At 36.6% G+C, this 13,682-nt stretch overlaps 2 protein-coding genes across 2 annotated transcripts; both read right to left on the bottom strand.

Moving 5' to 3' along the window:
- Positions 1-9,414: 9,414 nt before the first annotated feature.
- On the bottom strand, positions 9,415-11,694 carry LOC118267922 (plexin A3-like). Its single transcript, XM_035582177.2, has 2 exons — positions 10,774-11,694; positions 9,415-10,285 (listed from the first exon to the last, which is right to left on the bottom strand). Exons 1-2 carry the CDS (start codon positions 11,588-11,590, stop codon positions 10,260-10,262), a joined length of 843 nt encoding a protein of 280 aa, XP_035438070.1. The 5' UTR covers positions 11,591-11,694; the 3' UTR covers positions 9,415-10,259.
- Positions 11,695-12,444: 750 nt separating this feature from the next.
- On the bottom strand, positions 12,445-13,682 carry LOC118267923 (uncharacterized). Its single transcript, XM_035582179.2, has 2 exons — positions 13,418-13,682; positions 12,445-13,008 (listed from the first exon to the last, which is right to left on the bottom strand). Exons 1-2 carry the CDS (start codon positions 13,589-13,591, stop codon positions 12,574-12,576), a joined length of 609 nt encoding a protein of 202 aa, XP_035438072.2. The 5' UTR covers positions 13,592-13,682; the 3' UTR covers positions 12,445-12,573.

Below are 13,682 nucleotides of genomic sequence, written 5' to 3'. Positions count from 1 at the left end.
CCCCAGCATAATAAGTATATTATATATAGTTTGAGTGTTACTTTCTATGAATAGTGAAGGTATTCATAGCCTGATTTTCCACCAGAGATGGATAATGATGCTATGCTATGTTATGTCATAACATTATGATGTCGTTTGAAAAAACGACTAAGTATACAAAATTTGAGTATAATATGTCAATTGGTATCTGCATATCTACACTGTTTTACACTGTGGTTCTGTTAGTAATACTGGAGGTATACGTTTTCTACAATATTTCTCTGTACTCTTAGTATAAGTTTGCTTTACGTATAGTAATCGAAACGAGAGCGCGTTCGGCGCTCTGATTGGCCGGTTCGAATGAACCAGCCAATCAGAGCGCTGCAGTAAAGAACATCATGACTTTGCAAATAATTTGACACGCATCTAATTTTTAAGATCAGTTTTTATCAGAACACAGAAATTTTAAAAAAATAATCAAATAAATAGTTGCAGAATACAACTGCACCCAGAGGAGAAACGAAAAAAAGAGATGCAAGATAACAATGATTTAATGAACGCGAAAAAGTTTAAGCATCCCAGTTTAAATGCCACCCGTGAGTATACTGAGAGGACTTTGTTCACGCTTTTTGTTCTACTTCAAATGTGGGGTCCCAGTGTAAGCGTGGTAAATATGCGGTATGTACATACTGCGTCTATCAGGTACCTGGTATCTACATAATATGGGCACAACGGTTTATTGAAGAATCTTTTGAGATTGGGGATTTCCATTGTCGCTCTAAGAAGTTTATTCTTCAGGTTCCCATTGAACATGAGCTAGAAAAATTCAATGCTATCATTTATATCCCAAACCTGAGGAAGATATTGAAAAAATGTTTGATTTCTTAATTTGAGGGTTTTTTATAATAACTATCATGTGACATACTAAATTAACTAAAATATTACGGTTTACTCAGGTACATTACGTACACGCAGAGTATCTCTGTAACTTGATACTAGTAGAGCTTTTCTCCCTTAATGTGTAAGTAAGTAAACCTTGATTTTTTTTTTGTAAATTCGAGGGTAACCAAACGTTATCTCGTTCGGTAAAAAATAGCTTACCCATTTTTCTACTTCCACTGATTAGATATTATATAAACGAACCAGTGAAAAAGCAAGGAAATTTTTATTTCACTCTTTTTTTCTATAAGCCGAGAAGTTATGGTATTTTTAGTGGAATATTGGGAGATAGAGGGATCTATCTTGTACCATTTCTAGTACATTGCCTTATAACTGATGCTCTCCATAGACCCATAATGTATAAACGTGACGTGATCATAAAATAAAGGTCAGCTTATAAAGTTTTTATCTGCGCCAGTCGTAAAATGCGATTGGAAGGAATGGTCGTAAGCAACAGGCTACCTACTTTTCGTAGCCATTCTAAAACAGCATGCAATATGGCTGACCGTTTAGCAAACCTCTTTTATGTTTATATTTCCCTGGTACCTAATTCAGTTAAAGTCCGTATTGGTAATAATATTAAGGCATTCAATGACGACAAGAATTCACAGACGACCTGATTAACCTGTCGCATGTTTGACCTTGACAGACGTGCTGGGTACTTATGTGACAATGTTAGCACATAAGACACTCAATGGGCTCAGGGAGCCGCTGGATACAGGTGTCGCTTTCAATCGGCCTATCTGGAACTGATTGGGGTAGGCCATATGTTCAGCAGTGGACGTCTTGTGAGTGATAATATAATTCACTGACAACACGGTCAATATTGACAACTGCTGCGAAGGATTTTGCAATTTTCTGTCAGCTGATAATACCTTAAAATTGATTCTTATAATGATAGGGATCTAAGTTGAATGTCAAAACCAACTAACAATGTTACAAATACATAGATAATATTGTACGGAAACTAGAAAATATTAAAATATTTTAACAGCGCTATCGCTCTTTTAATTGAATAAAATATCGTTTATTTTGTTTTGTTTATCGCTAACAGTAACACCAAACACTTTGTATTTGTACGGTGCGCAACGCAACGTAACAAAATGTATTTTTCTCATTTAAATACCGGTTTACGTTGAAATAAAAATTCCTAAATAAAAATTATTCACATCATAGAATTTTTGTGTTCTTTTTATGTTGGACATTTTAAAATTTCTACCGGTAATTTTATGTACCGACAAAGGTGAATAATAGAAAGTTATTTATGTTCTAGTATTGCAGTAACAGTCGATCATATATGGTAACTTTACCTATTATAATTATTAATTAACTAAATTACCTTATACATATTATCGATTGTCGCGCTGTCTACTACGCTTGTATCGCGGAATGCTGCTCATGTCGCGGAATATGAACCTCTAGCATGGCTTGAAACTAGTCGAGTTCCTCGTCAAACAGTTACGTGAGAAATTATTATGATGAACATAATAACTAACCTAAAATATCTTAAGTTAGGAAAATAGATACCGATACAATACAAATTCTTAGTTTCAATAACACAGACTATTTTGTTATTTCGTCATTTAACTCTAAACAAAATATAATTTCCAAAAATCTCCATCAAAACAAAAATTACCTACGACAGTTTTCTTGAACAAAATACTCAAAGCAAGTGTATGCTATCTAAATAATTACTGTGGAACAGATATGAGGGTTCATTACAGTTAGTCCTGGCTGCAGTTGACTAATGCACGTTATTTCCTTGGCCAGGAATTAACTATGGCTCTGTTTTGCTCGTCTGTCTATGGTATGCAGTTTAATTTGGGAACTGTAGCGAGACTTTTGTTTACTTCTTGCGTAGAATTTATTCATACTTTATTGTTTCATTAAGAAATAGAACATTATGATATTGTTGATAAAGTGTGGGAGAGCCATGCTTCGGCACGTATGGGCCGGCCATGCTTCGGACGGCGCGACCGGAGCAAATGGTGGTGATACCAAGGCCTCGCAGAAAACCGACGTGAAACAACGCTTGCTTTGTGTTTCGTTGTGTAAGTGAGATTTTGGAGGCCCAATCACCCCATTCCCAAACCCGGATTCCCAGAACGATTCCTTGAGAGTTGTTTAACAAATATTGTAAACAATTTAAGGGTTGTTGGGAAATCGGGGATTGGGAAAAGGGGGTAATTGGGCCTCCGGAAACCTCACTAACACAATACAACCGTTGTTTCACGTCGGTTCTCTGTAAGGCCGTGGTATCGCTCCGGTCGAGCCGGCCTATTCGTGCCGAAGCATGGCTCTTCTACACTTAGGCAATGACCTTCGCAATTGCTTGTAGTTTATACCACAGTCGTTTTCCGTCCGTCTATCTAACCGCTGCAATTTAAAGCCATTGTCTTAATGAAACAGGCCGTTTCTACACATTACGCCCTCCCCGCGTCATTTATAGAACAAACAACGACTTAGTGGAGTCTTGAAGAAAATTTAATTATGTGTGAATTATTTAACTGTTTTGTACCTATACTATACTAATATATAGGTATAAGGCTGAAGAGTTTGTTTGTTTGAACGTGCTAATTTCCGAAACTACTATTTGAATTTGTAATTAATTTTGTGTTGGATCAAGGCATTTATCAAGGACAGTTATAAAATATCACGCTAAAAACCTAATAAAAATAGCACGCATCTTTCCATATAAAAGCATAGCTGAGTCTGTTTTCACCAGTGCTATGCTATGTGTACCAATGAATTTGATTGGTGGAAGCCAAACGCATTCACAGCAACGTAGCATATCACATCTCTGGTGGAAAAGCACTCTAAAGTTGTCCTACATCCTTTAAGATAAAATATGTAGCTTACTTCTAACTCAGTTCGAAAAGCAGGAGTAGGAACGGTGTGGTTTTTAGTCAGTAAGAGTCTGACACTCCCTCTCGCCTCGCACAAGACGAGAGAAGTCATTGGATGATTTTCTACCTTAAAAAAAAGCTTACTTCTAACTGATTTATCTGTATAAACTCCTAACAAGAACCATATCATTTTATCATCAAACACAAAACAGATAACACGTGTATCTGCTTTCAAACAAGTAGACAAACAACAAACAAACAAACTTTACATAGCTTTATTATTATTATTGTAAATTTTCATTAAAAACCTTTTTATGAAACAAAGTTGAACTGAACAGAGGCTTGATGTTTTGCAATTAACTACTTAAGCGCGTATTAAGGCACACTTCCCCTTATAACATGAGACGGGCTCTTTAAGAAATTAATAAAATAGTAATTGCTTTCTTATGAAGCCGGCTCCAACCTTTGATTATCTCATTACAGTGGGGGCCATTGAGAAGGGGAAACTTTAATAAGTTTAAAGAAAAGAGCGTACTCCTTTTTGAAAGGCTGGTAACGCACCTGTGTCTCCTATGGTGTTGCGGGTGTACATTAGCGGTGGCGATTGTTTACCATCAGGTGATCCGTGTGGTCGTTTGCCCACTATTCCATAAAAAATATGTGGTATGATGTTTTTTACATCGTACACAGTTTGAATTATTTTTTGTATATTTTTGAAGGGGTATTTATGTTTTCCTATCATTATGTATGTAGGTAATATTATTTTTAATACAATCTGTATTTTTCAATATAAATAGTTTTAGAAGTATTATTTAAAAAATATATGAATGATCCTGATTGTCAAGAGAAAAATTCTTTCTTTTCTTTTTAATGCCTCATCGCAGCAGACAGACTTCTTGGCTTTAATGTCCTACTAACAAGATCCTATCTAACAAGTTATAAATCATTTATAAATAAACTTATATTTAATTTAATATAAGCTAAGGTGGGCCAATTATCTTGCACCGCAGTGTAAACAGCGACGAGTGTGGATTTTGTCTAAACTCTAATTTGTAATATCGGAGTTTGAAAACAATTATTAGGTATAATTTTGTTTTCTTGACGTGTATAAGTGTCATTGTTAATATTAATTTTAATATAAATAGAATTTTAATATGTAGTAATTACAATAACAATTAAAAAGATGTGCGACTAACTTGTGTTTGAGTTGATAAGCAATATGTTCTAAACTTCAACCTAAATGAGAGACAATTAAATAAGTATAATAAATTATGTTCGTAAAATACCATATCACTTGCACGAAGCGCTTCGCTTCAAGCTTCCTTGTGCGAACTGCTAGGAAGTGGAACTCCTTGCCGGAGTCTGTGTTTCCTGATGGGTATAACCTGGGTGTCTTCAAAGCCCGAGTGAATAGGTTGCTCATGGGCAGACGTGCTCCATCATAGGCCGCATCATCACTTACCATCAGGTGAGATAGCAGCCTAACGTCGACCCATAAAACGTAAAAAAACCTAGGTTACAAGTTACGACTAGTTTCAAACCATCCATCCTTGAAAATCGGATTTTCTATCCCTAAGCCATTTGGGTACAGGAACTGATCTCCACCAGGGTATTAGCATACGAATTAGGAGTGAAAAAAGTGAGCCTGCAGCTTATGTCTTAGTTCAAGTATCTACTTAAAGTCAAATGAGGGTAGCAAGTATGGCTGCAGTAAATGACAGGCGGCCATTTTGTTTTCTTAACGGTTTTCCCTTTAACTATGATATAGCCTGATTTGTTTTCTATTTTTCTTAGATTTAAACGGAGATATTAGTGCTTGTTATTTACTTATCAGTGTCTTGGTGGCCCGGAGGTGCAAGACGCCCGCTTCTTATGCATGAGAGTGCAGGTTCGAAACCTACTGATGGCAAGTACCAATGTGACTTTTTCCAGGTTATATGTACTTTCTAAGATTATTTTAGACACCACTGACAAACGGCGAAGGAAAATATCGTGCGAAAACCTGGTCTTATAATTTCTAATTATAAGTTAGAAATCGCCAACCCGCATTGAGCAAGCGTGGTGATTAATGCTGAAACTTTCTCCGTGTGAGAAGAGGCTTTTGGTCATCAGTAGCCACTTATAGGATGATGATGTCATCCTATTTTATATAATTTCAGAATCAGTACAATTAAAAAAAATGGAGGCCAATTCCCGTTCCATTTTCAACCTGAAACTCCCAGTTCGGCAGTTGTACTTGCAAACGCCCGACATGCGAAGTACTATTCTATTTCAATTAAATTTTCAGAAATCCACGCAGCGCCTAACTATTGTAATTAAGATGAGACAAAAAATAACAATGTCTGGTCCAACTAAAATTGAATTGAAAAAGTTGATGTAACATTCAGTCTAGGTACAGAATTAAACCAGGGTATGTTTTCACTTAAAGTTAGAGTAAGGATCTGGTTACATTAAAAGGTAAAGTCGATATATATTTTTTATGACAATATCACAAATTTCACCGAGTACGCAATATGTAATCTATTTATATCTGCTGCGGACTACCTAGCGGGTTTACCGGGGGTGCGGCTCGAAGGGCAGAAGTAGGAGCGAGGTGCATTTAGTGAGTAAGAGTCCGATACTCCCTCTCACCTCGCCCAAGGCGGGAGAAGTAATTGTATGATCTTCCCACTTAAAAAAATCTATCTATATCTGCATCTATACATATAATGAAACTATAGAAGTGGGAATTCTGTATTTAGAAAATACAAAGGATAGGTTCCTAGAAATCCAAAGGATGCTGCTACTTATCACTAGACAGTTGGTTCTAATTTTAGGATACATTTGGTTTTCACGCATCCCTAATATTTTTTTTTTAGGTAATGTTACATTTTATCAGCCCTATTGTGTAGCTGCAGCTTTATGTAACGAATTGTGTGTGTAAGCGAGACAGCAGTAATAGTGACAGGTGCAGTGAAGTACCTAGAACGAGGTTGTAACAAAAATTTTATTGGTCGACAGATTTACGAGCTATTTGGCAGGGATCAGTCGCCCTCGAAAAGTATTATAGATTATCTTCGAGAAAGAATTACGATTGAAGCTGAAACATATAAAATTTTGTTAGATTTATGTTACGACAATGAATAAAATTAGGATTTCAGGAGTATTTTTTGTTATTGAACTCATTGACGACTCAAGGGTCTAATGACTAATCTCTGGATCAGCTGTCTTGTTTTTTTTTTTGAGAGGGGCGAAAATCATGTAATGTCTTCTCCCTCCTTGAGAGAGGCGAGAGGGAGTGTGAGACTCCTGCTGACTAAAATCTACCTCGTTTCTACTCCTGCTTCTCGAGCCGGAGCCCCAATAAACCCCTAGGTAGTAGGTATATAAAACTAAATCCACAAATAACACTAATACAAATCTGGTAGACCATACTGTACAAGAGATGTATTAAAGTGATTTGATTGAATTTGAATCTAACAATTCTATCTCACCTACAAAAATCAACTGTAAATTTTCGAACATGCAAAAATTATTATGTATTTGCGTTGACGGATGCGTCTACAAACTTACACTTTCACATACACATGATACCCAAACCCGGAACAATAATCTGTGGATCATAGAAAGAAATGTTTCGAACCTGCAACACGTTGTATGGTAGCCAGTTGCCCAGCCTCCGCGCCTACTGTTCAGTCAATTTCATCAACTTGATCTTAGAAGATTATTTCGTTCTTTGTCTGTTCATTTCATTTACTTACTGCAAAGGATTTTTATATCGCAATATACTCACAGAATCTCAATTTGTAGAAATCAATGTCCAGACGTTTATACCGCGCCGTGTAGCTGAGAGCTATTGTTATACAAAATGGATGCGGCAAAAAAAATATACCCTATCCTGTTCTCTCAAGTTTTTTACGGAACACGCCGGTAAATGAGCATACGTATCACCTGTTAGTAAGCAATCGCCGCCGTCCATGGACACTTGAGACTTCAAAGGCATTAGAACTGCCTTCCCGGCCTTTTGGAGGTTAAGAATTTAGGGGTTGTTGGGGAATCGGGGAATCGGGGATTGGGAAGATTGGGAAGGCATTGGACCTCTAACAACTTGGTAGGTAACTTCACTCAAACAACGAAACACAACGCAAGCGTTGTTACACGTTGGTTTTCGATCCGCGAAGCCGTGGTTTCATTCTGATCGAGCCGGCCCATTCGTGCCGAAGCATGGCTCTCCCACACTTATAGCCGAGCAGTGTTATATGTAAACCATGAAGTAGTGACCGCAGAGTACATAAGGTGTTTTAAAAATGATTCGCCACGGCTTTAATGGGAGGTCGCGTTGTGTTTGTTAATACCACTGTACAGTATACACCAACACTATTTTTTCACCATTTGTGTTAATAAGCCCCATGTAATAGAGGTTGAACCTATTGCCATAATGTAGGTACTAGGCACTGAAAAATTTTCGACAAAACGAAAAAACTCCAGCAAAGCTTTGCCTGACCCGGGAATCGAACCCGAGATCCCTTATAGCCACTCGATCAATGACGCAGCATGAGTAAATAAATGTCTACATAAAATGCCGTATCAAAGTAAACAGCGTTCGATATACTCCTTTCTTTTCCCAATAGCAATGTAACCTGGAGTCGTTTAATGCTGTAGCATCTGTTCCATTTTCCCGCGCTTACTAGATCTTGTTTCGGCACAGATAGTAAAGTGTTCAGCCTAGTGATATTGGAATAATCTTCATTATGCTAAAAGGTTTAATACGGGATACCTTTGCCATTTACACCCATCTGCTTTCATGATTTTGTTTGATGTAAGTCATGAGGTTCTGTATTTTTTTTGTGGAATAGGAGCAGAAATCTTACGGATCACCTGGTGGTAAGCTGTTCAGCGCCGCCCATGGACACCCGCAACACCAGAGGAGTCACAGGTGCGTTGCCGGCGCATTAAAACGAGTACGCTCTTTTCTTGAATGTTTGAAGGTCGTTTGTAATGCGTTTTGTTATGTATCATGCATAGGGCTTTTGAGTTTTGAATAATATTGTATTAAACAATGTAAATAAGCTGTTACTATCAGTGTAACAAACAGATTAAAACGCCCATATAGAATACAAGTTTTATAAGAATAGTTTATGAGATATTTTTTATAATAACTATTGTGAGACATACCAAATTAACCAAAAATCAAGATTTACTCACGTAAATTAATGGAGAAAAGCTTTACTAGCTTCGAGTCACAGAGGGACTCTTCTTCGTGTGACGTAGCGCAGCCTACTTTTAATATAAAATGTTGTTTTAGATTATAATTTTGAGCATACAGAAGACGTTTATGATTTAGCTGAACGTTGAATTACACTGTTTTGAAAATATCTATAGTACTTAGCTTTTTGAGGCTTTTAATTTATTTATGATATGAGTAATTCATTTTTATTTTATAAGTATACGGCATTTTAGCTGAGCACTGGCCTCTTTGCTTAGTTATTTAAGTATTTTTTGAATTATAAATTTTTGTCTGCAAAATTTTATAACAGTGCAAATAAACTATTTTTCTTTCTTTCATTTCATTAGGATTTTCTGAAATACCTTAAATGATTTTCTTACTTATACCAATTTCTCGTCAAATCCTCGAGGCGCTTTAAATGGTGGTCAAATAATACACACCCACTGACAATTGAACATTTAATAAAAACATAATACGCAACACTATCACGTTTCACAACAAACTATTCCTGTTTATTTACAAGTTTTGCTACATTCCTTTGGTTATAGTGAGCTACGTCTTTATACCTACCACACAAACTTTTTCTATCTATCCACGGCGCAAATTGTCTTGGACATTCTTCCAGCAGAATACACTTTGAAGTTTCTTCGCACCAACCACAATTGAATCTTTTATCCAGCTCTTGGCATTCATAACAAGTGCTTGCCATGTATTGACATCTGTATACTATCATAAGTATCATGTTCGAATATGGTTCCACGCCTCCCCACAAGAGTCTCACATAGCCCAAAGACACCGTCCGACTAATTTTTAAGTTAGTCATATCACAGTACAACGTAGTCTGACCAACATTCGCCTTAACTCGTATTATTGACTGTTCTACGTGTATTTCACACATAATACTCCGTTTGAAGATTGTTAAATCATCTATCCTCAAATTCAGTTTAATATACTTTTTGACATCAGCAGGGACGAATATAGGATCACTGGACACAATTTCGGTACAGTACCTTTCTATCGAGTTCTTGTGCCATGTGTTGTCAAGAAATACTTTTTGGGGGCAATGAAGACTTGGGTAATGCGTACAGCCGACATCGTGGCACCAGTCACACTGAGCTCCTGCCCTCTTACAATCCCAACAACTGCTGAACGAAGTACAGTAACCTTGGATGGAGTCAATTTGGGACAACTGCGCGTTAAATAGCTGAGTACAATGTATGCGTATAAAAATAATCCAGATCGTTTTATAAAAATCTAACATCTTCTTTGTTTTTGAATTAAGTGATTTACTATACTCTTATAGCATATGGTTTTCCTGAAATATAAATAGTTACTTCTGAGTTTTTTTTATACACATATTAAATTTTGGAACAATAAAATTGAAACTGGAATCACACTCACTTAAAATTATAAATTGACACTAACACACCGGCACGTCTTTCTCAAGACGCGTACTGAACATTTTTGCATAGGATTGTTCAGCCTATGAATACGTTAATGTTTACCAACATACTATTAAGATATGAAACAATACATGTGTAAATGATATCATTCTTTATATCAAAGAATACTGAACTATTGCCTGCTAGAATATTCATCGTTAGGTGTTTTTTTTTCATTTAGAATATGCAAGTTGATTTACTGATGTTTATTAATCTGAACATCGGTGCCAAGTTGAACATTTATGCAATACATCCATCTAACTTATCAAAGTGAGATTCCATACTAGTGTTTCATTAGTTAAGAAAGTTTTGTTTATGCTCACGTTTTTGGTATGTGCTTAGACATATAATAAACTCTTACCATAATGTTCACAAGTCAATCTATTTAGAGTCCATTTCATCATATCTTTGGGACATTTGTCACCAATCACACATTTAGCTGTTTGATCACACCATCCACATCCATAAACAGATGGAATAATTCTACAAGATTCACAATCCGATGCTAATAGTTCGCAGTTGTATACAATAATTTCAATTGAATTCGAGTAAGGTTGAGTTCCGCCCCATAAGAGTGTCAATGTGCCTTTATCTGTATCACCAAATTGCACTGCGTGTGGTTCCAAAGCTATTGGATAACAATACACGATGTCATTTAGAATTAGTCCTTTAAGATGGGTTAGACGATTTCGTAGCTTTATTTGGCATATAATTTCTTGCTCATATATTGCAGGATCTGGTACATAGATCTTAATTTTCATATTTACCCTTACCCCTCCTGGTATCAATAAGGGTCCATCATGCTCCGCCCGTGGACAAGCTCTTATTTCTCCTGTTATGTTTGATTTCTCGGCTTTGGTTTCTGCACGAGGGCATAGTGTCTGAGGACTTTCAGTACATCCATAGTTGTGACACCAGCCGCATGGAAACCACATACTTTTCACACATTCGTGGCAAGTATTAAATGTATGACAGTAACTGCTTGGATCTTTCATCTGAGGTGTTTGATCGTCGTTGAAATGGTTCATGGTTTGAACAAAACTTTTGATTCTGGCCATATCTGCGGTCTTTAGAATGCTGTCGTGTGAAACTAGATCAGAAGACTGCATCTTTTTCGATGTTGATGCTTCTAATATTTTACATGCGATAAGGATAAGCTGTATGATTCCAACTAGCATTATGACCGTTCGAATTAGAGATTGAACTGCAAATGTTCATAGAGCATGTCTATTTCCTTTTTATATAACGATGCTCTTTATTTTCCTTGGAATTTGTTTATGTACCCTTGGCTCAATGGGTCGTGTGAAGATTAAGTGATCGTAAATACAATAATTGTTATTGTCACGGGCTATAGGTTGTCTATTCTTGGTGGGAGATGTATATGGTCTGTTATTACTAAACATGTGATTAAATCAGTATGAATTGGCATGTTTATTTTTATTGTTATGCTCACGACCCATGATTGATTTTACATGGTATATTTTTGGTAAAGAAATAAATAGAAAAATACCAATTTAAGAACTGCGGTGTCTATACAGGGTGGCTTGTGATTCGACGTATTCTCGGGAGGGACAAAGTAAAGATGCTTTTGAAATTACTCTTTATCTTAACACTTTACTTATCATCAAGTTATTAATTTGTTTTTGAGATTTTAATAATTTAACATTTTTGGGTAGCTAATAAACCAAGAAAGGTTTTCTTATAATTTATATACTTAGTTTAAATGATTTTAATATATAAGTCCAGTTTTCTATTCACCGAACTAGTGACACAAACCATAACTTGATAAGGATTTGCTTGCTATTTTAAAATTAATAATATTTCTGTCAGTATTACTTGTAAATGTTACTTGAAGTTAAGTTCAATCATTGTGTATAAAAGTTATCTTCATTGCTTTCGTACATTTTACGTGATGCCTGCACAAATAAACAGACAAAGAGACACAAATTTTTAAAATGCTGGAATTGGGTTCTATTGGTTGTTCTTTAACACCCTGGCTATTTTTTTTATATTGATGAACAAAACAAAAACGAACTTTTCTACAGTTTTATTATATGTATATATGTATGTATGTATAGATAGATACTATCAGTTGGTTGAGTGATCGTTAGTCGAACGGATGGCAAAGTGTTATTGATCGTTTTCGCCTTCGGTCGCCTCTCTACTCTGGAGGTGGTTCTGTTTCTGCTTCTGGCTCTGGCTCTGGTTCTGGTTCTGGTTCCGGGGCACCGTTTGGGTCGTTTGGGTCTTTATTATCCCCAGTGTCCGTATTATTATTTGAATCTGGTTTTGGACCTTCAGGTGCCGTACCATTATTTGAATCTGGTGTTCCATCTTCAGGTGCCGTTTCATTCGTTGCTGATCCATTCGCTGCCGCGTCGATCCCTTTGGTGGTGGCTCCTTCTGGACGCTTAGGGAATGTCACAGCTCTTGGCTTCTTGTTTTCACAGCCGACGTAAATATTGACAGATACAGGTAGTTTATATGTTGATCTAATTCGCACATTTATATATTTCTTTCCAAGACCTCCACGAACAATTGAAGTGTAGGGTCCCCGACCCATACCTAGACGGTCGACTACCCTGAAGAAAGTTATCTGAAATTAAAGTGACGTTATGTTATTATTTCTTGTTGCGAAGGACCCTCTATCTCTATAATAACTTCAAAACCTTATCTTTCGTGTTGTACTTTATTGAACTTCCTATCGTTGACTTATGATGTTTTTCTTCACCACTGACCAGTAGGGGTCTGCTGACGGCGAGCAAGGACAGCTCGCCGCCCGACCAGAGCCATCAGACCACTACAGACGGGGCGCAATAGGGCTGATGCCCAATCCGCAGCTGCGTAATACCAAGCAGGTTTACCGGCCTCCAGTTCGGAAAGCAGGAGTAGGAATGCGGTGGTTTTTAGTCAGTAAGAGTCTGACACACCCTCTCAACTCACCCATGACGGGAGAAGACCTTGAACGATTTTCCCCTTTTTCATAAATATGGGTATATACTTACTGGACACTTGAATAACCTCCCGTAGCTCGCCATTGTATAACCAAAAGGATTTGCTTCCTTATACAATACATCTTGTGCTACTAAAAAGTCATCTCGCTTAAACATGCCAATATAAAAATCCCTGCATATTACAAACTGGATCAAAACATAAAATACAAGACAAATTATTTTCATTCTATTAATATTAAATTATAAAATCTTTTTTTATTTACCATGCACCATAAGTGCTTCGTAATCAAATCCCATAATTGGATTAAAAAAGTAA

Source organism: Spodoptera frugiperda, chromosome 6 (assembly GCF_023101765.2).
Source record: "Spodoptera frugiperda isolate SF20-4 chromosome 6, AGI-APGP_CSIRO_Sfru_2.0, whole genome shotgun sequence".
In the NCBI taxonomy this organism is placed as follows: domain Eukaryota; kingdom Metazoa; phylum Arthropoda; class Insecta; order Lepidoptera; family Noctuidae; genus Spodoptera; species Spodoptera frugiperda.
This window is presented reverse-complemented; position numbering and strand designations above follow the sequence as displayed.